Source organism: Aspergillus heteromorphus (assembly GCF_003184545.1).
Source record: "Aspergillus heteromorphus CBS 117.55 chromosome Unknown BO70scaffold_17, whole genome shotgun sequence".
NCBI lineage: Eukaryota > Fungi > Ascomycota > Eurotiomycetes > Eurotiales > Aspergillaceae > Aspergillus > Aspergillus heteromorphus.
In genome coordinates this window covers 70,266-94,718 of record NW_020290422.1, presented here as the reverse complement: position 1 = coordinate 94,718, position 24,453 = coordinate 70,266, and the positions used below count along the sequence as shown (strand labels likewise).

At 55.2% G+C, this 24,453-nt stretch overlaps 9 protein-coding genes across 9 annotated transcripts; 1 reads left to right on the top strand and 8 right to left on the bottom strand.

Annotated features, from left to right (window-relative positions):
* Positions 1-206: 206 nt before the first annotated feature.
* On the bottom strand, positions 207-2,501 carry BO70DRAFT_430136 (uncharacterized protein). Its single transcript, XM_025548132.1, has 3 exons — positions 2,169-2,501; positions 1,755-2,094; positions 207-1,656 (listed from the first exon to the last, which is right to left on the bottom strand). Exons 1-3 carry the CDS (start codon positions 2,345-2,347, stop codon positions 628-630), a joined length of 1,548 nt encoding a protein of 515 aa, XP_025398153.1. The 5' UTR covers positions 2,348-2,501; the 3' UTR covers positions 207-627.
* Positions 2,502-2,727: 226 nt separating this feature from the next.
* BO70DRAFT_388058 (P-loop containing nucleoside triphosphate hydrolase protein) lies at positions 2,728-6,564 on the bottom strand (the record flags this gene model as incomplete). The annotated part of the gene is made up of 8 exons (XM_025545952.1): positions 2,728-3,388; positions 3,436-3,516; positions 3,563-4,814; positions 4,865-5,027; positions 5,074-5,807; positions 5,858-6,091; positions 6,137-6,410; positions 6,466-6,564. The coding sequence occupies 8 exons, from the start codon at positions 6,562-6,564 to the stop codon at positions 2,728-2,730; spliced, it is 3,498 nt and encodes a 1,165-aa protein (XP_025398152.1).
* Positions 6,383-7,821, bottom strand: BO70DRAFT_59722 (uncharacterized protein). The gene is made up of 4 exons (XM_025548572.1): positions 7,333-7,821; positions 6,744-7,269; positions 6,466-6,673; positions 6,383-6,410 (listed from the first exon to the last, which is right to left on the bottom strand). Exons 1-3 carry the CDS (start codon positions 7,486-7,488, stop codon positions 6,606-6,608), a joined length of 750 nt encoding a protein of 249 aa, XP_025398151.1. The 5' UTR covers positions 7,489-7,821; the 3' UTR covers positions 6,383-6,410; positions 6,466-6,605.
* Positions 7,822-7,954: 133 nt separating this feature from the next.
* Positions 7,955-9,424, bottom strand: BO70DRAFT_388057 (NAD(P)-binding protein). The gene is made up of 2 exons (XM_025545951.1): positions 8,323-9,424; positions 7,955-8,246 (listed from the first exon to the last, which is right to left on the bottom strand). Exons 1-2 carry the CDS (start codon positions 9,279-9,281, stop codon positions 8,150-8,152), a joined length of 1,056 nt encoding a protein of 351 aa, XP_025398150.1. The 5' UTR covers positions 9,282-9,424; the 3' UTR covers positions 7,955-8,149.
* An 825-nt stretch (positions 9,425-10,249) lies between these two features.
* On the bottom strand, positions 10,250-17,112 carry BO70DRAFT_316955 (putative ubiquitin-protein ligase E3 component (UBR1); the record flags this gene model as incomplete). The annotated part of the gene is made up of 2 exons (XM_025540364.1): positions 10,250-10,880; positions 10,937-17,112. 2 exons carry the CDS (start codon positions 17,110-17,112, stop codon positions 10,613-10,615), a joined length of 6,444 nt encoding a protein of 2,147 aa, XP_025398149.1. The 3' UTR covers positions 10,250-10,612.
* An 865-nt stretch (positions 17,113-17,977) lies between these two features.
* On the bottom strand, positions 17,978-18,475 carry BO70DRAFT_397463 (cytochrome b-c1 complex subunit 9; the record flags this gene model as incomplete). The annotated part of the gene is made up of 4 exons (XM_025546706.1): positions 17,978-18,040; positions 18,105-18,153; positions 18,219-18,412; positions 18,464-18,475. The coding sequence occupies 4 exons, from the start codon at positions 18,473-18,475 to the stop codon at positions 17,978-17,980; spliced, it is 318 nt and encodes a 105-aa protein (XP_025398148.1).
* A 238-nt stretch (positions 18,476-18,713) lies between these two features.
* BO70DRAFT_59649 (putative RNA binding protein Pym) lies at positions 18,714-19,621 on the top strand. The gene has a single exon (XM_025548571.1). The coding sequence runs from the start codon at positions 18,899-18,901 to the stop codon at positions 19,550-19,552; it is 654 nt and encodes a 217-aa protein (XP_025398147.1). The 5' UTR covers positions 18,714-18,898; the 3' UTR covers positions 19,553-19,621.
* Positions 19,622-19,980: 359 nt separating this feature from the next.
* On the bottom strand, positions 19,981-22,106 carry hem14 (oxygen-dependent protoporphyrinogen oxidase). The gene is made up of 3 exons (XM_025543483.1): positions 21,712-22,106; positions 20,947-21,633; positions 19,981-20,893 (listed from the first exon to the last, which is right to left on the bottom strand). The coding sequence occupies exons 1-3, from the start codon at positions 22,033-22,035 to the stop codon at positions 20,120-20,122; spliced, it is 1,785 nt and encodes a 594-aa protein (XP_025398146.1). The 5' UTR covers positions 22,036-22,106; the 3' UTR covers positions 19,981-20,119.
* A 188-nt stretch (positions 22,107-22,294) lies between these two features.
* BO70DRAFT_430130 (mRNA-binding protein NAB2) lies at positions 22,295-24,307 on the bottom strand. The gene is made up of 2 exons (XM_025548131.1): positions 23,633-24,307; positions 22,295-23,572 (listed from the first exon to the last, which is right to left on the bottom strand). The coding sequence occupies exons 1-2, from the start codon at positions 24,064-24,066 to the stop codon at positions 22,516-22,518; spliced, it is 1,491 nt and encodes a 496-aa protein (XP_025398145.1). The 5' UTR covers positions 24,067-24,307; the 3' UTR covers positions 22,295-22,515.
* Between the last annotated feature and the right edge of the window lie 146 nt (positions 24,308-24,453).

Below are 24,453 nucleotides of genomic sequence, written 5' to 3'. Positions count from 1 at the left end.
ATCTACAGTCACGTGTATGTTATTTAATTTGTAAGGCTGGGGCGGTATGTCATGTGACCTTTACTTTGTGCCCGTATGTCCGGCAGAATCTCACCGCAGAGTGAAGCTCGAAGGATTGGTGGAGAATCAATTCTATCATTCATGGATGACTTTGTGGAAGTTGAGGTCATGTATTAGTTTTACGCAAATACACCCTAGATGCGGGTCCTGATTGTCGGAACCAAGCAGCATTGCCTTTATGACTTACGTGCATAACCTGGCCAGCCAGTTCAGGCAGAACCATCCGATATTCCGTCCCAAATATACTCCCTCATCAACTACAAGCACTAGCTCGACAATTAAATTCCCACCATAGCAGTCAGCTATTACAATCGACAAGCCTCTCCGAAGTACAGAATAAAGGTCGTCGAGACAGATGGTCAACTCTCAGGGGCGGAGAGGATACTTCAGTGGCGCCGAAATGAAAGAAACGCCATAGTCACAGTGGCTGGCAGGCTATGCACAATAATCCCAAATGACCGACACGCCATGGCAAGGACGGAGCAGCAGCAGCAGTATCAGATGTAGCAGGAGCACTCCGTATCAAACCATCCGATCACTCCTTTCTCCTCCCATCCAGCACGCGCATCACATCCTCCGCGCTGTCCTTGTCGCCCTTCTTCTTCTTCGGCCCCGTTTCCTCTTCTTCGCGCCCCGACCCTCCGACTCCAGCACCACGTCCTCGTCCTCGTCGTCGTCGTCGTTGCGGCTGCCCCCGAAGCCCATGTCCATGTCCATCGCGTCCAGGGCTTCCCGCCGCCGCGCCTCCTCCAGGAATCTCTTCTGACGAAGGGCCGTCTCCGAACCGCCCTCCTCGGCGTCACCCGCGCCCTCCTCGGATTGCCGCAACGTCGCGGCCCGTTTCAGGGCCGCCAGCAGCGTCGGGTCCCTGGCCAGGGGGTTAGACCGGTCCTCAGACACCTCCTCCGCTGTAGAAGATGTAGCGAAGTAATTTCGGGGTTTGCTGGTTGTCTCAGCCGGCTTCGTATCGCTGACGCTGACGGGGGCGGTTTCAGCCCGTTTCTCCTTCTCGCCCACGCCCACTTGTTGGCCATCCTCATCCTCGCTCTGGCTCTCATCCTCCGAATCGTCCTCCTCCCCCAAATCGCCCAGCGGGTTATAGTCATCCCCCACGCCTGCAAAGATATCATCATCCTCTTCCTCCGGAGGGGCCATCTTGGACGCGATCTCCGCCGGCACCTCCATGCCCAGCGGCTTCGCATCCTTGTCCGGCACCAACAACCCAACAGGAACCCCATTCGCCTCCCCCGGCTTATCCAACCATCTCACCTTCCGCTTCGTCTTGCCCTCCGCGTCCGTGATCTGTAGAATCTCCCTCCGACGCCCCGTCTCGTCCTGCTCCACCCACCGCTTCTTCTCCGCCTTCGACTCCCCCCCAATCCGCTTAAACTTCGTCCCCAGCGCCGGCTCCGGTTTCACTTCAGCAGCAGCAGCAGCAGCAGCAGCGCGACTCTCCCTCAACTCGCGTAGAATCTGATCCCTCGTCTTCCTCTGCGGCGGCGGCGGCGGCGCCATAACCCCCTTCTTCTTCTCCTTCTCCTTCACCTTCACCCTAGGAGCCGACACCTCCTCCCCCAACACTTTATCCAGCTCATCCTCCACATCGCCCACCACCTCTCCTTCCCCTCCTCTCCCTCTTTCCCCTTTCCCCCCTCCCCAACAGCAGAATCATTAACATCCTCCCCCCCCCTCACCCTCTTCAAAAGCGCCCAATCCAACCCCTTCACCATATGCGTACTCCCCAAATCGCCCCCCACGCCCATCTCCCCCCGTAGCTTCTCAAACGTCCCCTGATCAATCTGTCCCAGCTTGACCATCTCCTCCAGCGCCTGGACGCGCTTCTCCAGCTCCGTCATCCCGGCCTCGCCGTCTTCGTCCGCATGTGAGCGCAGCAGCGCCGATCGGTCTTGGTAGCCCGCGGCCAGCTTGCTGCCTTTGGGGGCCGCGGACGATTTGAATCGTTTCGGGGGGGGTTGGGTGGAGAGTCGGTGTTCGGCGAGTTGGTGCGCGAAGGAGGGGGTTGTTAGGGTGCGACTAGATACATTGGAGATGAGTTATTTGGGGGGGTGTTTTTGGGGGGGAAAGAGAGGGCATTGGGCATTGCTCACGGTGTCATGGGGATGCTGGATCGTTGGCGCGATCCTAATGCGCTGGCGGACGGGGTGGCTCCCCCCATGGCTCTGCGGGAGGGTTGGTCCGGGGAGGTGCCATCGCTGGGGCTGCGGTTGGGGGGGCGCCTGGAGTCGGGTTTGTCGAGCACGAGGCGGCGGAATTGGTCGTTGTTCATGGTTGCGGGTTGCGACGCGATGGATGGAACGGAGGAGTGTTTGAGTGGTGGGGTGATTGTTATTGTTGTTGTCGTCTTGTAAGCTCGCGAGGGAAGATCGCTGAGCGATGGATTGCGAGAGTGAGCGATTAGTGCTGAGCCATGGATGGAAGTGAGATGAGATTGTTGGAGAAGAGAAAGTTGTTGTTGCGGAGTTCCACCAGAATTCCTCCCGACGTCAGGAATCTTGGCGTCGGCTCCGAGTAACTAACTTAACATATAACTAGTAGTCTTCCAGCGGGATATCTTCCTTCTATTGCTATCATTCTAACAAAAACTATAAAATCTTCTCAGAAAAAGGCAATACTAAACCAAATCCCTAAACCTGGATAAATCTACATCTACTTCCCAAGCAAACCCCTAAATGCCCCGTTCTCCCTCTCCACCAGCTCCCGCGGCGCACCCACCTCCACCACCCTCCCCTGATCCAACACAACAACCTTATCCGAGTCCAGTATCGTATTCAGCCGATGCGCCACCGTGAGAACCGTATACCCCTGGAACTCCACGCGGAGGAGCTGCTGGATCAACGCATCCGTCTCCTTGTCGATGTTACTCGTCGCTTCATCGAGGATCACGAGCTTGCCGCGCGTGAACCGCATTAGCATGGCGCGCGCCAGCGAGAACATCTGCTGCTCGCCGGTTGAAAGCGGGTAGTCTTTCAGGGCGGCATCAAGGCAGGTTTCGGGCTGGATGGCGATTTCTACGGAGGAGGGGTCGGGGATTTGGGTTTGTGCAGTGGAGTCTCGCGACGTGAAGACATGCCATAGCCTGACTTTTTCCAGGGTGGCGATGATCTCCTCGTCCGGGATGGTGCCGGTCGGGTCGAGGTTCTCGCGGAGGGTGTCGGATTTCATGAGAAGCGGGTCTTGGGGGATGGTGATGATGCGCGATCGGATTGTCTCGCGGGGGAGCGTTTGGAGGTCCAGATCGTCGATGGCGATGGTTCCGGATGATAGCTCGATGAGACGGAGGAGGCTCAGAAGGAGAGAAGATTTGCCACTGGTGAGGTTAGGAGAAGTTGTTATTCTAGGAGATGGGCTACAAACCTTCCTGTTCGACCGCAAATGCCGATCTTTTCACCGGCCGAAATCTGCAGGGATATGCGGTTGAGAGCGGTCGATTCCACACTGCAAGATGTTAGAAGAGTGACGACTAAACGGTCTTCTAACTCACTTATAGCCTGCTATTGTCTCTTCAAACCGAACGGTGCCCTCTTCAGGCCATGTCGCGGGTGGCTGGTGGTCCTCCCCGGGCTTGCTTTCCGGGTCCACCTCTTTTTCAAAGCTCTTGATGCGGGAAATAACCCCCAGCGCCGATTCCAGGTGTGTCCATGTTTCCAATACAACCAGCAAGGTGATGCTTGCACTGAGGAGCACGTTCATGGCAATCCCCATCTCACCACCGCTGAGGGAATCCCTGAAAAGAACCGTAACGACAACAAAAGAAAGCGCCAGCCCGGCGATGGTGAGGTCCATGGCAAAGTGCAGCCACGTTTGCAGATACATGATGTTGTAGTCCGGCTTTTGGGAAGTGTCGAGACACCTACTGTTGTCCGCCGCAAAGGCATCCTCCCAGCCAAATGCGCGGATCGTGGTTAGTCCCTGTACAGTGTCCAGGAAGCTGTTGCTGACAAGGGACGCGGACTCCATTTCCAGCCAGCGGAGCTGTCGAGTCGTGTGGAGATAGAATAACTGGACGCCGTACAGGGCAAGCATCAAGAAGGGGAAAGTCAGGCCGATATACCTCTGTGCTGCGAACAGAAGCAGCAGCTGCCCGATAAGCCGGAACAGATTGAGGCCCGTTCCCGCAACAGACCCAGGAAGCATTCGATCGATCTGCTTGAGATCTTGACTGAACCGTGTCAGGGTTGTGCCGATATCCGCTGCCGTGAAAAATGAGAGTGGTGCGTCCACCACTGTCCGCAGTAGCCGCTGATGGAGCTCTTTGCTGGCTTTGGGAGCGAGAATCACCAGCAAAAGGAAGACCCAACCGATGTTGGTTATTAAGGTTGCTGCAGCAAGTAGGATATAGACTGCGATATAAGACCACTGCTCTCCGCTTCCGCCCGCATCTGTCCACCATTTGAGCCAGTATTGAGTCACCATGCTGAATACAGACATGAGGGCCATCCCAGACACCATCAGCGAGACATTAAAGTATCCCATGGTACTGAAATAGTATGAATAGAGTGAACGGTCTCCTTTCTGCCGAACCCGATCCATTGACCTTTCTGGCTCGGCCGGGGCAGAAGTCTTAACCTCAGCCCCCTCCGCGTCACCACCCTCGTGGAGTCTTTTGTCACCTTCATGGAGAATAACTTTGCTGATATATCCGCTTTGGGTCCGGAGTTGGTCCCATGTCCCTTGCTCAGAGACGTGTCCGTCATTCAAAACCACAATATAATCGGCCAATGGAAAATGCTGGGCTGGAGGGGTGTAAGCTTCGTGATCAACTTTCAGACATCAGATGACTCACTCGTATGGGTGATCAAAAAGACCGTCACTCCGGTATTGCGAAGAAGCCCATTCGTTCCTAGTAGTCGTTCAACGATGTGTGCCTCCGTCTGCGCGTCAAGGGCACTCAAGACATCGTCCAGAACCAAGATTTTCAGCTTAGAATACACGGCACGAGCCAAAGCCTGATCAAGTTAGTCACCAATCTAGAAACCCCAATTGAAGACTTACAACTCGTTGGCGCTGGCCCCCAGAAAGAACGACACCGCCGCTGCCTATCACGGTCTGATCACCTTTTGACATTCGCTGAATATCATCAGTCAAATCACAGGCATAAACGACCTTCTGATACCACTGCTCATCAATGTCTTTTGATCTAGAGGGGCCGCAAATGAGTTGTTGGACTGTGCCGTTCGTGAGCCATGCCGACTGTGCACAGTAGCCAATAGTGTGGGAAGAGGTTCGGACAACTCCACAGTCTGGAGAAATTTCGCCCAAAATAGCCCTGGCGAGGGTGGTCTTGCCCGTGCCCACAGCCCCCGCACAGAATGCAAGCGAGCCCTCGGGAATGGATATATCAATACTCTTGAGAACCGGCCCGGCATCAGGTGCGGGCCGGATGGTTGCACCCTGTATCTCTATCGCAAAAGGTGCGTCTTGACCAGGCAGGTCATCAGGGTCCCCATTCAGCTTCACGGACCAAGGGCCTTGGCTGTCGGTTAGGACCCGTTTGTCTTCAAACGATGGGCTAAGCAGATACTTTTGGATCCTATCAAAGCCGGTCATCGCTGAGAGCAACGTAGGGAGCGCGACCATCATGGTAATCATTGGCTGAGTGACCAAAGTGATGATAGCGACCGCGGTGAATGCTGTGTTAGTATCGAGTCCGTCTTGACCACGGAGTCTGGCTTGGACTGCATATATCGCAAGGGTTATAACGGGCGAAAAGTTCTTAACGATGCCGGCTATATTCGGTCAGATTGGATACCACATGTTTCTCCCTAGGGGAACATACAGACGAAAGTGATCACGACAATTGTAAAGTTAAAAGAGGTGTTGCATTTGAGCTCATCCTCACGCGCAGACTTGATCTTCGAAGCCATGTGCTCCGACATTCCCATCATCTTGATCGTTTTCATGTGTTCGAGGCTTGCTGTGATCAGGGAAATCCGTTTCTCTGTCGCGCCACTCCACTCTTGCTGTTTCGGGCCAAGATTGGCCGCAACATGCTTGCTGCCTTGAGAAGTCGCTGTTTCGGTTAGCGAGGCTCAGTACGACTTGTTGAGAAGCTTACCAATAACAATCGCTATTGGGACCAGACAAACCCACTCCAATTTTGCAGCCAAGAGACACATGCCCACGGCCAACTGGAAAGCGGACAGCACAACCCGGTGAAAATGTTCGACTGCGTTTTTGATATCCGCGATATCATTACTCAGGAGAGTCACCGGTGAGCCCTGAGGCTTGTCGCCGACAGTCAGTGCTTTCTCATGGATGATTCCTACCAGAGCTCCTTTCACCGCCAACGACGCTTTGATCATGGCTATGTCCGCAAAGCCATTGCCAATCTGTATTATCCTTAGTAAAGGCTCAATGGGGTAAGAGGTAGCGAAGGTTTCGTACAGCGAAGCCGACGAAGACGACGACCACAGAGACAAGTAGCTTCAAGGCCTCGGAACGCTGCTCCTCACTCGACAGGGGCGTTGTTACGAAGGCAATCATACGGCTGACAAACGAAGGCTGGGCATATTGGAAGACGATCACTAGCAACAGGATTGGAAACACTCTGGCATTCTGCCAGAAGGTGCATTTGATAGCAGCATATAGCAGGCTGTGTTTGCCCTCCGGTTGTGCTGAAGTCATCAGCAAACAAGTGGCACAATAATCGGATCAGCACTCACATCGTTTGCCCCAGTGTCTCAGCATCTGGCTACGCAGCAGCTGAGATGACAATTCACTGTGCATGTCAAAGAGATCATCCAGTATGAGTAGCTGCTTGTCGCCCTTCCGAAGCAACGGGAGAATCCAGACCAGGAATGTCTTGCTGAAGATGCCAGCGGTCTCCTCGGTGGAGGCGTTTTGAAAAGGCTCACGCAGAATAGCTCTTTTGTTCTGGGACTCCAGCACGAGAAGCACGGAGGTCACTACCAGCACGGCAATTCTCCATGGGGACGGGGAGCGATCGCCGGTAACAATCCGAAGCCAAGCAATTCCGACAGCATCCAGTACCAGAGACGCGAAGAGGTATATGTTGAGAATAGCGGATGGGCTGATCGAGCGACCATGCTCGATGAATGAGAGGGCTGGAATGAGAAGCGAGGCCGCAAAAGCCGCAGCAGCCGAGGCGATGAACAGCGGAGTGGCATGGGAGGTTATGAGAGAGATGAGGGCGGCGAGATGGAGACCGGCAAGTAGAACAGCAAGCAGCTAGATGTGTGTGAGAAGCAGCGGGGAGTGATGAAGGATAGGAGCTTGAGGGCGCAGACTGACCTCCTTCTGCAGCCCCTTATAATTGGGGACTACTTTGATGCTTGCGCGGCGCAGGTGTATGTATCTTCCCAGACCACACAGGACAAAAAGACCGGAGAGAGCGATAACAACGGGCGGATACCCGGCAGGGAGGGAATCCCACGCCATGACTGACATGGTCCGTTTGGATGAGGTCTGCGACCAGGAGCCGCATACTCATTTGCGCGGCCGGCACATCTTATATGACGGCGTCTGGTGTTCTTGAGTCACCCTAGCCTATTGCGCCCAGTGGGGGCAGGGAAACGGCCATGATCGGACGCCCGTCGGACTGATAAGGTGGGTGAGCCCTGCGAGGCCATCAGGAGTGAGTCGAAGCCCCTGTCCGAGGTAAGCTTGCTAAAATCTGACTCGTATGGCGTCACTAGGTCGCGGGAGATACGAGGCCGGAGTTGAAAATCAGCATGCAGCTATCATGACTTGGGGGTTTTTACTCGAGCACAAATGATCGACGGGATGGTTGGGGTGGTGAAGGTCGAGACCCGGAAAAGAAGCGCAGAAAGAAGCCGGCGGGGGATCCACATTCCGGCTGTCAAGCACCAGGCACCCCAGGCACCCACCCCGATGGGATTGATCCACTTGATGCATTCTATCATTTCTTCTAACAACATGAACATTCAAACCGAATCCCTGCACCCATCCACGGAGTGCGTCGGCCTACTAACAAACATGACAATACAACAGGGTATCAATCCTCCCCTTAAAAGCACCACCATGATCCATACAACAACAGCTACCTCCCATCGAAGCCAGATGGGACACCTCCCTCAGCAAAGCCCCTCTACGCAGCCAATTCCTTCTCACAAACCTCCCGAATCTCCCCCCATAGCTTAAGCTGAAACCTCTTTCCCTCCGGACTCGTAAGCAATTCCGCCGGCCTATATACCAACTAACATTAGCTTCAAACATCCACTCCAAGAAAAAAAGAAAAGAAGAAGAAGAAGAAGCACTTACTCCGGAAACCCATCATTAACCCAAAACCTCCCATGGCCCTCCCCTCCCAACAGCGTAGCACTAACCAACGAGCGTCCGCCCTGCTCCGCCGTCCGTCCACAATACCAATGTATAGCCTTGGTGATCGCAACAATATGCCACGGAAACTCCCTCCCCAGATCCGTGACACAGAACCCCGGACAGACGACATTCACAAACACCGGGGTCTTTCCATCCGGGCCGCTTCGGACATAATCATCGATCAGGCCCTTCATGACATACATATTCAGCAGCTTGATGACGCAGTAGTTCTTCTCGACGTTGAAGAACTCCGCCGAGTTGATTACTCGCAATAGATTGCCCGAGTCCAGCGGGGGCATTTGCTCCGGTTTGACGTACTTGTGGCCCACGCTGCCGGTGAAGGTGAGTTGGGCGGGTTCGCCTTTTTCGGCGATTCGACGCTTGAGGAGTGGCATCAGGGCGATGGCGAGCATCGCGGTCGAGATGATGTTCACCTGCAGGGCGGATTCCCAGCCTGTGGTTTTGTTGACGGCGTATCGGGGGGCGGCGATTCCGGCGTTCAGGACCGCTACGTCGAGGGTGGAGGAGCCGAGGGTGCTGGAGAGGGTTTGCGGGAAGGCGCGCACGGAGGCGAAGCTGTTCTGGTCGAGCTGGAGAATGGTGATGCGTGCTTCCGGGTAGTTGGTGGCTTGCACGATGCGGTTCTTGGCTTCCCGGCCTTTCGCGGGCGTGCGGACGGCCAGAATGAGCTGCGCGCAGCCGAGGTGTGCGAATTTCAGCGCCGCTTCGAAGCCCAGGCCTGTGTTGGCGCCGGTGACGAGGACGGTCTTGTGGGTGAAGGGGAACTGGGGGTCTTTGGGCGGGTTCAGGTAGGCCCAGCGTTGGTAGCGCATTTGGGATAGGTTGGGGGGTGGGCTAGGGCCCAGGAGGGTGTCGAGTGGGGGGAGATTTGTAGTCATTGTAGCGGTGGTGATGAAGAAGAAGAAGGATGAGGGTGGAAGTGGTGTTGTTGATGGAGGTACATGGCTGTAGTGGAGGGTTGTATATATAGCTGGTTGAAGCGTGGCATGGTTGTTGTATAGTAGTAATATTAGTCAAGTCGATCGGCTCCCGTCCCGAGTCGAGATTCTTTGACGGACGCCAGCGCGTCCGAATCCGATGGCCGGGTAGCGCCTCGGATCTCCGGATACAGGGGCCCGATTGGCCCGGGGAGCACCCTGGAGGGACGAACGCATAGTAGACATTGCTATCTAGGCAGGGCAAATGTTGAAAATAGAAGAAGTATGTTACTGAGGAGCCTAACCGGACGGTCGGAGAGTGGAATGGACCATGGCGAGTTGGACAGAGTACAGAGTACAGAAATGCCCTAATCCCTTTTCCGCCTTAAACTCACTCTTCCACCTCGTTGACGACATGGACATATACAGTAATCAAGCACCTAAAGACCGCCAAGTTAGTAAGTACCAAACCCCTCAGTGGTAACAGCGACCCATGCCCACCATCCCCATCGAAATCATCTCCGACGTCATCTGTCCTTGGGTATATACCCCCATCTCCAACCTCCTCTACCCAAAACAGTGCTACGTCGGCTACCGCACCCTCCAACGCGCCATCGCCCTCTACCAAAGGGCTCATCCGACACCTTCACCATCACCTGGACGCCCTACTTCGTGGACCGAATCCCACCTCCAGAGACCCTCTCTATTCATGGTATGTTCATCCCCATCCACCATAAACCACACATCTCCTTCCCCTACCCCATCATATCCCACAAGTTGTTTGGGGCGTTTGTCGCTGTTAGGGAGGGGAAAGGGGAGGGGGAGGTTTGTGGGTAGTCAGTTATAGGGGGATTGTAGATCTGGGAGAGGATCAGGGTGGGATTATTGGTTTTGTTGGGGATTAGATAGAGGAAATGCGTTTGAAGGCAGTAGGCAGCAGCCTTTGTGGATGTAGAGATAGGCAGTAATATGATGCCATTGCTATTAACAATTACACCATCGATGAAGACCACCACTTCATCCACAAGATAACCACTCATCCATTTTATTATACTACTCCTAACGACACGAAGGCTATCACACAATAGCCAAACAACCAGCAATAGCTCGACGCCGAAGACCCCTGCGATCACGTAGGTACATATAAATCAAAGTATCTTCAAGAATGCACTCACTAACCGGTCAATGCACGAAGTCGTCATGAGCTTTCCACACTATAATGTCGGGTGATTATACGAGACGAGTTGCGCCGTCGAGTGATACACAAGGAAAACCAATCTCATCGTCCGCCTCTAGATTGTCTCCCATCCTCCGTTGTTGATGTCCGCCTCCAGCTTGCGGCTGATGGTCGCGGGCACCCCGTGGGACAGCCACACGTCGCGCAGGAGCCGGTCGTACCGCTTCTGGTTGAGGATCAGTTGGCGGTTGCGTCGAAGGCCCGGGTCAACTTCGCCGTGTCGGTCGAGGTAGGGCGCGTAGTGCCACGATCCAAAATGGCTGTGCAGATACAGCACGGTGCACTTCCGGATGTTGATGAACAAGCCGATGTTCTTGCCACACCTGTCACCATTGTTAGTATGGCCATCGAGACTCCAGAGGGTAAATGGTAAACCTACTTTTGAACGTGCTGGTTGCACCCGCCCAGACCGTTCTCCATGCAGCACACGGCCTGCGAGCAGAAGATGTCGCCGCAGAAGAGGCAGATGCTCGGATCGCTCAGCTCCTTCTTCGATTTCGGGCACCGGCGCCGGTTGGCTTCTTCGATCAAGCTGTCGAAGTACTTGGGAAGCCCGACCAGCTCGAAGATCGCCGGATGGGGAAGGCTGGGCCACAGTTTGTGATCGCCAATGCGAATGCCAGACCGCGATGCGTTCCAGTGGAAGATCCACCCAGAGATTACGGCATCGAATGGCTTGCCACTTTCACACGCAGGGTTGACCGATGCGAAGATCTCGTCCAGCGACGGAAGATTGAGAATCTTGGTCAAACGATCCAGCTCGGACGCATTCGCATCATTGAAGCTTGTGCTCGGGAACTCAACGCCATGTTGGACATGAAGCAGAATGACCACCTTGCGGAGGAAGGTCAATGCGTATCTCGATACGAGTTGTCTGAGTGTGAGTATCACGTCCTGGGTTGGGGAGTCCCCGCCGTCCTTGACGTAGCCACTCGCAGCAGGGCGGGATGACCCCTCCGCACGGCCCACGGAATTGGCCTTCAGCTCTGCAATGATGCTGTTGAAGAAGTGATGACTGGCTTGGTATCGTATATCCGTCGGATCCATGACTGACACGTAACCATCGTCGTTGCGCCGCGACAGTACCTCCTTCAGACCCAGAGGCCAGAGAACATAAGTGACCGCAACCTTGACAATTTCCGCGACATAGCACATCTGGATCAGGTGGCGAATGTCGATAGGAAGTACCGACGAGAGGGAAAGAGAGCACTCCGCCAAGAACACAAATGTGTCCTTGCCCAGCAACGGCTCGATTTCACGCACATCATTGAGCAGAGCGGTACCGCTTAAGCAAGGGTGGCCAATGAACAGCTGGCAAATCTTCTGGCGGTGCATCTCGTGGAACTCATCCGCACTGCGACTGTGAGGCACGCTGCCGTTATACACACACCCAACTGCTGCATAAGACAGGGCAGACTCAGCCAGGATGCGAAGATGCACGAGCGTCAGCTGGGGAATTTTGTCCAACAGAGTTGACCCTGCATCCGACTCCACACCACGCTGAGAAATTTCAGCGGCCGCAATACTGAAACCAAAGCTCTGGAACAAGGAATCGGTGTGTAGTAGATCGCTGCTCTCGGACGTATCCGGATGGTGGCTGAATGTTGACGGGATATGATTCATCCGAATAGTCTGCTTGAGTCTCTTGTAGATCTGCATCAGTTCGGACATGGTACTGCCACCCAAGCTAGGGGATTGTTGGAGTGGACTGGAGGCGGAGTTATCATCCTGAGAGGGGAAGACACCAGGCATCGGCATTCTCGCAGTCGGAGCGTAATGGCCTGTCGACGAAAGCGAAGAGGTAGTCATTAGCTGCTCGATCTTTGTCGCCAGCGGAGGGACCAATGTCTTTGACAGGTAAGCCTTGAAAAGGTCCTCATACGACTGCAGCTGCATATCGCTGTTCTCCGTGAGCATTGCATAATTGCGGGGTTGCGCAAGAGCTGACCTCACTTCGGTAGTCATGAAATCATCAAACGAGACGGAAGTGTTCAGAGGTCCCGGGTACGATATCTCCTTGCCCTTCCAGATGATGGGCAGGAAGGAGTTGCCCAGCGCCTTGCACAGAGGACACACAAACTCCTTGTTGAGCAAACGCTCGGGGTGGTTCCGCGCTATTTGTTGCGTGTGACGGCGATGGGTGGCCGTGAAGTACACCTCGAAACAAGAATAGTGCATGATATGCCCGCAACCCGTTGTGACCGGACCACGAAGGGTATTTTTCGAGTTAAAGCCCTTGCTCAACCCGACCTTCTCGCTGATGACCTCGCCACCGGTGGAGTCCAGTCGGCGAACCGTCGTGCGATTCTCGCCCGCGACTCCAAATGGGCGGATGTGTTCTGCGGACTTGTCCAAGCTCGATGGCGTGTCGAGCACCTCCCGAACCCAGTCAGGGTCCCGAATATCCGTCAACCGCATGATGCTGCTGTCTTGTATCAAAGCAAAAGTACCGTACAAACGCGAGTCGTTTGTCTCCTCCTGGCAGAGGATGCAGGTGCCGCCGGGGTACTTCCACAATTTGGTCTCCTGGGCAGTCTCGGGTTCAGGCTCGACGTCGCTGTAATCCTCCTCCTCGCCCCAATCAATCGCGCCTTGACTGTTAAGAAAGTTTTGCTGCTGCTGCTGAAACTGTGCCATAACCCTCGCCTGTCTCTCCAGGGCCTGCTTCTTCTTCAGTTCTTTCTCATTGTCGGTGTCAATTGCAGGAGAGCTGGTGTCAACTCTATCGAACGGGAACTTGAGGGAAGCAGTGGCGGAAGCGTAGGCTTGAGGGCGCTTCTGCCAGAGCCGCTTCAGGATATGACGGATCTTGGGCCCGCACGCGGAGAACTCGGGAATCACAGAGATCTTTTCCAAGAGACCCACGATGGTCAACGAGCTACCCTGCGTCGTGTCTTTAGCATTGGTCAACGCATGTGACACAAAGGACGGAGAAGAATCATCGGACATCTCATCTTCTTCACTGTTGTCTTCGAGTGAAGCGGTAAGGATCAGATGTAGAACGACCTGCAAGAAAGTCTCAACTCGGGTGGATGGAATATTCGGAGTACGCTGCTTAGACGACACCACATAGTCCAGACAGTGGTGCACCATCTGAGTGAAGACCAGCGTCCTGGTAAAGCGAGGAAGTTCCGCAAAAGCACCCGAAGTGATCGGGCGCAGCTTTGGCTCGAACACGATGTCCGATGCTTTCTTTCCAGACTTCTTAGCCACCCACTCGCGGTAGATGCTCTCTGCCTCGTCACGCTGGTTCTTGCTGTAATGAGCGCTATAGGGATCGATCAGGTCGATGTATTCCGGCTTGAGCTCGAAGGTTCCGGTATCGTTCAACCCTTCAGGCGGGCGGAATCCTGCTACGTCCTCCAGCACGTCCTGGAACATATCCGAGTCGAGCAGCTTGTCACTAAGACGAGTCGACAAGTCGGAGAAGGAAAGTGGCTTGAAGCACAGGACGTGTGCGATATCGCGACTCATGTTTTCACGGGTCGCGCTATCGCTGTCATCGACTGCTGTAAGCGAGGTCCGGTCCGTCAGTAAGATGACAAGCAGATGGACAAACTCCTCGGCGACGTCGATTATCTGGGTATCTTCATAGCCAGCACGCGGCGTGTAGTCCCTCGTCATCCAGTCTACCATGCCAAACCGATCCGCAATGGACGCAAGCACTCGACTCGGGTCGCATGTCACCAACGCAGTCTGAAGCAAGAATATATCGCGATAGTATGCAAAGTCTCGAGATGAGACTCCCCGGTACTGCGACATCTGATGCTTAAGGCTAAGACCGTTGCGGACCCACATACCAGCCTTCATCTGCGCGAGCCAAGCACATACCCTGAGAGGATAGTCGAACATCGAGAGCAGCAGGTCTTCGGGGCTGAGCTGGCTGTCATGGACATACATGTCATTCGCAGCCTGGGCCGCTTCCATGAGTACATCCCGCATCAGAGCACTGCTGATATTACGACCGCATTCCAGCAGCCACGACAGCGTATAATGCAGGGCATGGTGGAAACTCATCCAGCCACGCTCCACAACGAAGTCCACCACCCGGTAGCGTGGGACTACTTGCTGGTTCACTTCGAAATCGAATGGCGGCAGAGACTTGAAGCGAACATACTCCTTGATCTCGGCCTGGTCGAAACGCTGGCGCTCGAGTCCGGTCGAGTGCGCAACTGCAGCAATGGTCGCCACACGGATTGCGCGCAACAGCTTTTCACCGCCATCGACTTCGGGGTTGCGGAAAGCCTCACAGAACTGACGGCATAGACGGTTGATCTCCCGCATGAGAATGGAGGCACTGATCCAAGAGTCGGTCTCATACTCGACATGCTCGCCCACGGCACGCACGTTGGGGCAAATACCCTGCGAGAGTTTGACGAGATCCAGGAACTGGGAGAGATACGGCTCCTCGGTCCGGACGCGGTGCTGCACATACTCCGACTGCAGGAGGTATCGCAAATCCAGGAAGAAATGGTACAGGCGTCTATTAGTCACGGACCCGGTATCAAACGCCAAGGTTGCATTGGGGTTCACCTCGAACGGTTCACCGACTTGTCGAGTGGTCAAGAATGTATACAGGATGGCCATCACCTTGGTAAGGAAGTTGCCACGCAGCACGATCTCTTCCGTAATGGACGGAGTCGTCAAAAGCTGCAGAGACAAGTTGACGATAGAGTGGTCCGGCTCTCTGTCCGCAACCAGGTATAGCTGCGCAAGAGCTGTGTACAGGGCTGACAGACGCAGGCCCATGATTCGCTTAAATTGAGGAACATTGACAACAGTGCCGATGTAGAGGTCACGAAGATCGGTACGCGTCTTCTTCCACAGTCGGAGATCAAACAGAATCATCCAATCGAGGCGGGTACGTTGCCACAAGTCCTCATAAGGAGGGATCTGCTCTCCAATGTTGGGAAGGGAAGGCCTAACTTGCCAGTGACTCTGGGTCTTGGCGGGAGAAGGCTTGACTGTGCCCGATGGCGTCTTGGGGATAGCGACGTAGGACATGGGTGGAAGCTCACATGCCTCAGTAGAGTTAGGGTCGTTGGCTGTGGCTTGCGGCTCCGGGCGATTTTCCTCTGGTTGCTCCTGTTCTTGTTGCTCCTGCGGTTGCTGGGCGTCGAAAGCTGCGGGCTGCTGTTGAGCAAGCCCTAGGATCGTTTGAGCAATGTCAAAAGCGTCCTCCTCGTTACCCATCACCATGTCCCCGTCCTCGTCGGCCTCTTCTTGTAGTCTGTTCAGATCGATCTCCATATCGTCATATTCATCGTCTGCGTCTTCGTCATGGCCTTCGACGAACTCTTCATCTTCGTCCTCGTTGCCGCCATCATCATTAGCATTATCAATTTCCTCGTCTTCGTCATCATCATCATCATCGGTAGCCAGCACAACCTGGCCCTGAGGAGACACCGTGAGCATCACCGTGCGGTAAGGGGCATTTTCCGACCTCTGGTGGTCATCGATGCCCTTCTTTCCGATATCCGCATTGACAGCCCCACTGCCGCGGCGCCAGGGACTGAGCAGTTCCTCACAGATGGTGTGACGCAGGATCTCATTGTCATCGAAAACACTACATCCGGAGATGTCCGCAAGCCACTCAACAATAGTTCCACACATCTGCTCGCGGAACGTGTCACGAGCGGAACGGATCGTAGCGGTGACCTTGATCTGCTCGATGACCTTTGATACAGCCATCAATCGGCCCAAGTCCTTCGAGTACTTAATCACACTCCGCCCAATGTCATTCGTCTCATGGGCCCTATCCATTCCGTAGCGATCACGTTCCCGACAAGCCCGACTGACCTGGTGAGCGACATCACGGATGGTATGCTTCTCATCATTCCAGAGGGCGAGAGCATACTCCGGCTCTTCCTCCGCCGGATCACCAGTGCCATACCAGCCCGGACGCAGCCGAGATGCTTCCTCGTCCTCTTTAATCCCCTCCTCTGTCTTCGGCAGTCGTAGCTGTTCCGGGGAGCAGGAGATGACATCGCAGAAATAATCTAACGCCCGACCAATGGTGAGTCTGACGGCATCGACCAACTCCTGGGGGAGCTGGGACTGGGCGCGCTGTTTGCCCTTCTTATCGCCACTGTCGGTATGGATAGCACAGAACAACGGCAAGCGCCAGGCCTCCTCGTCACCACAGTCACAGCAGCCGCAGTTCCCGGACGACAAGGAAATCTGATACTGGTGGCCGGTGTGGTCGGAAGAGTCGAAGCAGCGACTGCAGAGCACGCAGGTATCGTCCGCGGCGCAGGTGATGCACCGATACGTAGCCTCACCGGCTCTGAAGATATGGCCACAACGTTTCCCCCGCGCCGCTTCTGTGTATTCCGCGCCTTCTTTGGCACCTTGGGCCTCCGCTAGCTTCCACGGTCCGGTCGGCAGTCCATCTGGGAATAGTTGGCGGAGGTAGGTCTCGTTATGAGCGGTCAAGGAGCGAAACAGGATCTCCAGCACGTCTCGCTCTGCGGAGGGTCCATATCGGTAGTTGTGCTGGGCGGGGAGCCGCTGCAGGCCTTTGCTTAGAATCCGCTCCCATTCGGCGAGCATCATTTACCGCTTTTGCGCACGGAACGCGACACTCATCCGGCTATCAGGGAAGTGAGGGGAAAGGTAAGGTGGGATGGATGGTCGGAAGGGAAGCTCCGTGGGGCGGGCCTGTCTGTATGTATGTAATCAATCTTGCAGCCGGCGACCGCTCCGTTGGGGTTCGTGGATGGCAAGAGAGCAGGTTGGGTCGGGATCCGGATCGAAAAGAGGGGAGGGGAGAATATATGGACGAGGACGTTGGGAGGGTGAAAGGTGATCGGAAGGCGAGAGGGAAAAAATCTAGATCAGTCGAGACGCTTAGTGATGGAGGGACAACAGTGACAGCGATGTCACAGTGGGGGTGGGAGATGGGCGGTGGTATCAAATGGCACGCACCAGTCGCCCGTGGCTCTCATGGGCGGGTAAGTTCCTTCTAGATCTGCCTTCACGGGTTGTCCGCCTCAGGGATTCACCAAAAAAGACAGTACTGATGTGCTTTGTCGGGGTAAAAAAATCAAGGAACACCAAGCTGGAGAGAAGTTCACGTTGGGCCTCGTCCACACATGACATGACATCGAGCACTGCAAACCACGGGGCTTGGCGCCACTGCCCTTCCCATTCACGGCCGCTCCCCGCCCGGGAGAGAGCGAGCTCTACATGGGTCTGCTCGACACACCACCTGGCACACTATTACCTAGGCCACACCCCCGGAAAGTAGACGTCGAAAAAGGTTACAGCTTCAAGCGGTTCTATTTCGTACAAACACCCGGAATTACCCCAATCCCCGACCGACCGACACTGGACTGTAGTATAACATGGGAATGGGGGGTCTTCCCCCCCCGCGCACCGTTCTATTCCTTCAATTGCAGTACATTGATTGTATCCAAATTTACTCATCGTCCTCCTCCTCAGCCGCGGCGAGGTAGCGGTGCTTGATGTCCTTCCATTGGCGCTGCAACAACAAATGACTTCCGTCAGCTCAACTCCTGCGGAAAGGGCTTGGGTTAGAAACATACACCGCGGTTGAAGGAGTCCCAGACCCTGTTGGAGGCGGTATCAAAGGCCCTGTTCCGAGAAAGTGGTCATGTTTAGCGAGCGTTCCCCGAGCAATCCCGCGGACAGAAACGTACAGCTCGAAGGCGAAGGCAGTGGAGAAGATAGCAGTCAGGTAGACGGCGTTGCGGCGGAACAGGCCCCTATAGACCGTCCAAGCATCCTCCGTTAGCTCGATGATCTTCCGGTCGGTCACATCCAGTGATGTAACACCCAGGGGAGGGGGGAGACGTGCTGGTAGATGGCGGAAGCGATCTGGAACGGGAACACCCTGCGATTAGCCATTGAACTGTTACCCGATCGGATCTGGGCAAACACTTACAGCGCCGGCCATTGTGACGGATGTGGATTGGGGGGTGTGGAGGGGTGAGAGTGAGAAACAACGGCGGAGCACGGGGGATGGCGAGGCAAGATGAGGACGGAGGCCGATGAGGTTGAAGATTCCAGTTCAGGTTCGGTTTGGCGGCCGCGAAAAGCAACACCGGGAATCATCGGCGCGCTGATTGGCCCGTCGGGACACCACCTGCGCAGAGCCTCCGACTACCGCCTTGGGAAACATCAACCTCTCCCAAGTTACATCGCCTCTACGCCTTTTCCACCCTCACTTGGCGATCAATTCCAGCGCTTCTCCGTCGTCATTCCCCCCGGGAGCTGGGTCGCCACACCCAAATACCACCGATTTAAAACTCCCTCCCCCCTCCTCCTTCCTAGCACCACACATTGTTCTCACCCGACCGGCTCGACCCCCACCTAAACAATGGCCGCCGACAAATCCAGTGCGGTCAGTTCCTCCGGAATCACAACCAACGAAGCCACCGGCGAACGCTTCATCCCGTCGTCCCTCCGCGCGGACGGCTCCAAACGACGAGAGATCCGTGTCCGACCGGGCTACCGGCCTCCTGAGGATGTGGAGTTGTACAAGACACGTGCGGCGGAGGCGTGGAAGAATCGCGGCAAAGGTGGGGTGCCGGGCGCTGAGGTCGTGAAGGAGGCAGACGAACCCAAGGCCGGCAGTGCGAGCAGCAACAAGAATGCAAAGCGACGTGAGGCGAAAAAGAAGGCCAAGGCCACCCAGGACGGCACCGACGGTGGCAAGGACCTGAGCCAAATCGACAACTGGCGCGCCGCTGCCCCGGAACAGGCGAAGAAGCAGCCCAACGGAGCGGAGAAGACCACCGCGCAACCCGAGCAGGCAGTCGACCAGGAAGCCGAGAACGAGAAGAAGGCCCGCAATCTCAAGAAGAAGCTCAGACAGGCTCGCGATCTCCGTGACAAGAAGAACCAGGGAGAGGCCCTCTTGCCCGAACAGCTGGAGAAAGTTATCAAGATCCAGGAACTGATCCGCCAGCTGGACTCACTGGGATTCGATTCCAACGGTGATAAGAAGGACGCCGCCGGAGAGAAGGAGTAAGGGTGACTAGCAGCCTTGAGAAGTGCCCAAGCTTCTTATGCCGATCAAGAACAATATCCGACTTTGCGATAGGTCACTGCAACGGCCGTGACGGTCACTTGCGCCGATAACCAAAGATGTAACCTTTACATCGGTTGTTAAAACATTGCCAGGAAATACCAGCCTGTGGGACAGCTGCATGGCTCCCTAAATCGAACCATTCGCAGTCGACTCGTCTTGCCAGGGCGCGGAAGCCGCGTCATGTCATGGGATTCCCTGTGCCTTCGAGGCCTCGCAGACGGTTTCCCAGCTCTCTGTGAAGGCCCTTTCCGCGAGCATACCGTCATCAACCGCATAAGTCGACAGATAATGAACATCTAGGATGGAAATCATCTAGCGATCTAAAAAGTCCGTTTTCTTCTTGCTTACTTGTCGTTTTCGAGTGCAGCTGGGCAATCATTGTTCGTCTATACTTGCAAATATTCTATTTACGGAGTATCAATTGTCGATGGTCTATTGGAATAGTCAAGCACTTTGGCCTCCATCAATCCGCCTGGTATAGATAGGGCAATGAATCGTAGTCATGTTCTACATCAAGCGCGCGTACTCGGGCCGTTCCAGCGGACTCCACCGAACGGGTGCGTTGACCAAACCACCTTCCAATTCCCAATTTTCCCAGTCATACCGCATCCAGGCGCGGTTCTCTCCAGGACCGAGCTTCCGGGCGCCAACACCATAGGACGCAGCTAGAGTACCCTGTCGGATGCAGTCCACTACACCCACACCACTGTACCATGCTCCCGCAAGGGTCAGCCGCTTATTAAAATCGCGCCGGACAGACTGTGATAGTTCATCCAAACGGGACATGTGGCCGACGGTGTACTGCGGGATGGCATTTTGTTGCAAGCGGGTGCGCGCCAGGAGGGGAGCGTCTGTGATCCCCAAGTGCCTTTCAAGCAAAGAACGGGCCATGTCAACGGCCGTATCATGATCCGGGTAATCTGTCCGGCCGTCCCACCAGTAACCGCCCATCATGACAGTGAGTTTGGTGCCCGGTGCGTTATCTTGTTTGACACTGCTATCAGACCCGAAGATCACCCCCAGGGCCTGTTCTGGATTATTCTGGGCGGGCACCGACCGAGGAATGAGATATCCAAATCCTCTCATTGGTACCAGATCGGGTTGCTCGTAGTACAAGTTGATCACCATCATCGTTGTCGCAGTGTTGTTTTGCTCAAGGTTGTCGATTGTGTCGTGAGGCACATTGCCATCCACGCTGGACCTCAGTTGCTGGGCAAGTGCTGAAGGCGCATGGGTTGCGATGACGCGGTTGTGAGTGCGATGCTCCTCTCCGCAGGTAATCTATACTCGTGTCAGCAGTTGATATTGGCAGGAGCATCACAATTCAAACATACGACTAGGTCCTGTTCCGGTCCTTGCTTAACCTGACTGACTTCCGTATCCAGGAGAATCTCTACCTTGTCGGACTCCTTCAGTTTAGCAGCTAAAGTGTCAGGGAGACGCTGCATGCCGTCCTTGAATAGCAAAACGCTCTTGCCCCTCCACAGCGAGCCTAGGCTCTGCCAATACGGCGAACTCTTCTCAGGTTCCATGGACTCAATTGCCAGGAGATTGTCCATGAGCGAATGGAATATTTTGTTCTGCATCTGATTCAGCATGGTCAACAGTATTCCCTCCGGGTTCTCTTCAAAGTCGCGAACAGAACCCAAGACCGCCTGTGCGCTCAGGTGGTCTATGTTACCGGCATAGATGCCACCCATGAGAGCAGAGACCAGGTTTTCCGCCAGCTCCGGAGAGAATCGCCGTGATATGAAGTCTTTGACCGATTCATCTTCCAAAGTCTTCGCGCCTTGTCGGAAATCCTTGAAGGGTTCCGTGATTATGCTCCATATGAGAGTCTTGAAGACCGGTTCGCGTAGTAAAGTAGGGAGGATGTGAGAAAGGTTTTCGAGTGTGCTCAGTTTGGGATCCATCGTTGGGGCGAGCACGAGGTGATCGGGGTAGTATAGGTAACGATTGCGAGCTGCGTGAGAACTCCGGGACACGAACTTGACGTCGTCCATTAGATCTAGTTCTACTAGCTGCAGCGATCCGCTCATCAATTAGCCATGGATACGCGTGTAGATTGAACGAAGGGTGATAAGCTTCCATCGCCTTACCAGGTCAATAAGGGGAATGCACAACATGGATGAGCTCTTCAAGGTCCGCGGGCCATACTCGAAGACAACTTCCCCACCGGGGACAGGGATCTTCTCCGACGAGATCCAGCCTCCCACCCGCGAAGCCTTCTCATAAAGTGTGACCTTGGAGCAGGACGGGTCTTTCGATAGCCGGTACGCTGCCGTGAGGCCGGTGATGCCTCCGCCGATGACCGCAGCATCATACGGTTTGGTATGCAGCGCGCGTCTCCGGCCGGTGCTGACGAAGGCCAATGGCGGCCGCACACCTCGAATGGCGCGACTCGGGGCGCATAGTAGGCGCATCTTGGCGATTTGAAGGCGCAAGTATCAGCGGCGAAGAGTCAAGGGCAACATGGCATGCGGCGAGGAGAGCGCGAACGGGAGGAGCTCCTGTTCGGCAGGGAAGGAAGAGAAGCGGCAGAATTCCGTCGGCCGGCGACGTAATAGATTACCATCTCAGGTAAGGTATGGAAACCTGCCACTTCTAGAACAACTGCCTACATAAAGCACCACTACTTACTTACCAGTACTACGAGGTTGGGACGAAAGTAGGATGTCAGCTAAAACATAGCTAAACTTCCGATATTCAGATTCTATTTACACATAACCGTGAGATTCTTTCTGTCATTCCCAACCACCAGAAGAAGATAATCAAATGAAACGCCCTCCCAGTCACCCGTCATTTGCACACCCACGAAATAGTACATTGAATCAAGCCTCATAGGGGAATTGTAAAATATGGAGTCGTCAGAAAAATTAGCGGCGAAATGTCCGTGCCACGGATTATGTCACAATCTCATGGCTCTGAGAACCGTCCTCAGCCGTGTCAGGCTTGATCAGTTCCTCCGTGCCATCCTCCTCCGCAACGAACTTCCTTTCGCTCATGTGGTGGCCCTCTTCGCCCTCGGCAGTCCACACTTTATCGGGGAACGCGCCTCGTTGGCCCTCCGCATGCTTGTAGGGACAGCTCGGGTTCAGGCACGGCCTGAACTTGCACGGTGTTTGGAGATGGGTAAACTTGCAGCCCTCCGTAGTACAGTCGGCACCATTGCGGCAGAGGGGCATGCTGGGGTGTTTGAAGTGGCAGTGGGGGTTGGCACAGTTGGGGAAGAATCGACAGAACGCCTCTGCCTGATGCGCTGTCTTGACGGCCGGGGAAGGGTGGCGCCCCGTGCACTTTCGGTTCTTGCAAGCGGCACCATAGGAACATACGTCGGCGACATCCACGGGAGTGCCGTCGGGAGCTGCCGGCGACTGATGGGCAAATGGGCAATCTTTCCTGGTACACCGAAGGTTGAAGTGGCATACAGTGTTGGTATTGCTCTCATCCTGTTCGCCTTCCCGGCCGGTCTGGTCAGGTTTCATATCCATATCGGTGTCGTTCATCTGATCGTTGGGGTGGTTATGACGCGGGCCACGACGCCGGTTTCCATGCTGCCGTTCGACGCGATCAAACAGAGAGCGGCCTTGTTGGGGTCCGTTTTGCTGGAATGCCGGATTAATGGCGGGGGGGACGAATCCGGGCATCATTTGTGCCATCAAGCGCGCCTGATCTTCGAGGAGAGACATGAGTTGCATTTGATCGGACTGGGTCATGTTCATCATGCCGCCCATTCCCATTCCTCCCATCTGGCGACCACCAGGCATCCGACCTCCCCCGTTCTGATGCAAGCGTCCCCGTCCGCGGTCTCGACCGTGGGCGTTGATCCGGCCACCGCCCGCCTGGCCATGAACCCGATGTAGCGCGGAGTCCCCCCGATCCAATGTTCTGTTGATGTGGTTGAGCATTCTACCCCTTCCACCCCCACGGCCATTCCGCATCGCCTTCGGGCCCGTCGGTCTATTGGTTTCCTTGTTAGTTTCGCTTGTCATCTGGCAATGTAGGGGAGACGATACTCACATCGAGTCGTCCGCGGGGGTGCCATCACCCATGCTCATGTCGGTATCTTGAGCACTGTTTTCAAAGCTCGACATCTGAGGAGTGGCGCTGTCCTGGTCCGCAAAGGAAGGGATTGCCTGGGCAGGACCAGGCTCGTTGAATCCCGGGGCACCGCCACCGTTGATCTGTTGATTGAGAGTCTCGACTTGTTCGAAGAGCCACCTCGAGAAGTCGAGGGCTTGCGTATCGCCTTCCCCGAGGCCAAGGAGATCGTTGGAGAGCTCCCCGGCGATTTGCTCCTGGGTTTTGCCGTTGACCAGCATCAGAATCACGTACTCCGTCAAGGCTGAATCGTCGCCACCGTCGGAGCTCCAACCCATCTCGACCAGCTTGGGCGGAATAACGTGGCCGAGCATCTCCGCCAGGGGAGTTCCTGCCGTAACGACGGTCGTCATGATGGAAGGTGTGGGCACTGGGTAGCTGTAGCGCTGTGTAGACGGCCGCAGGTGCGAGGAGGGAAGGAATGAGCGAGGGCCGCTGGTTTTCGCAGAACGTCGCGCGACCGAGTCAACAGGACACACACACTCCTGACACGCGGAAAAGATCTAGAAGACCAAACACGTACGACCGGGGTAGCACAAGCCGGTAGCTTAAATCGGAGTGAATAAAGGAGGAAGGAGGGGGCGTTGGGGAGGGAGAAAGTGGCTCATCGCAGGAACTTCACTTCGGCGATGATGAAAGCCGCCAAGACCGCCATCGCCCGCTCCAGCCACATGTCACGTGCAGTGGCGTAAGCTGTCAACTGGCGGGTCGAGTGTCTCCGCCTCGCAGTACTTCCTTCC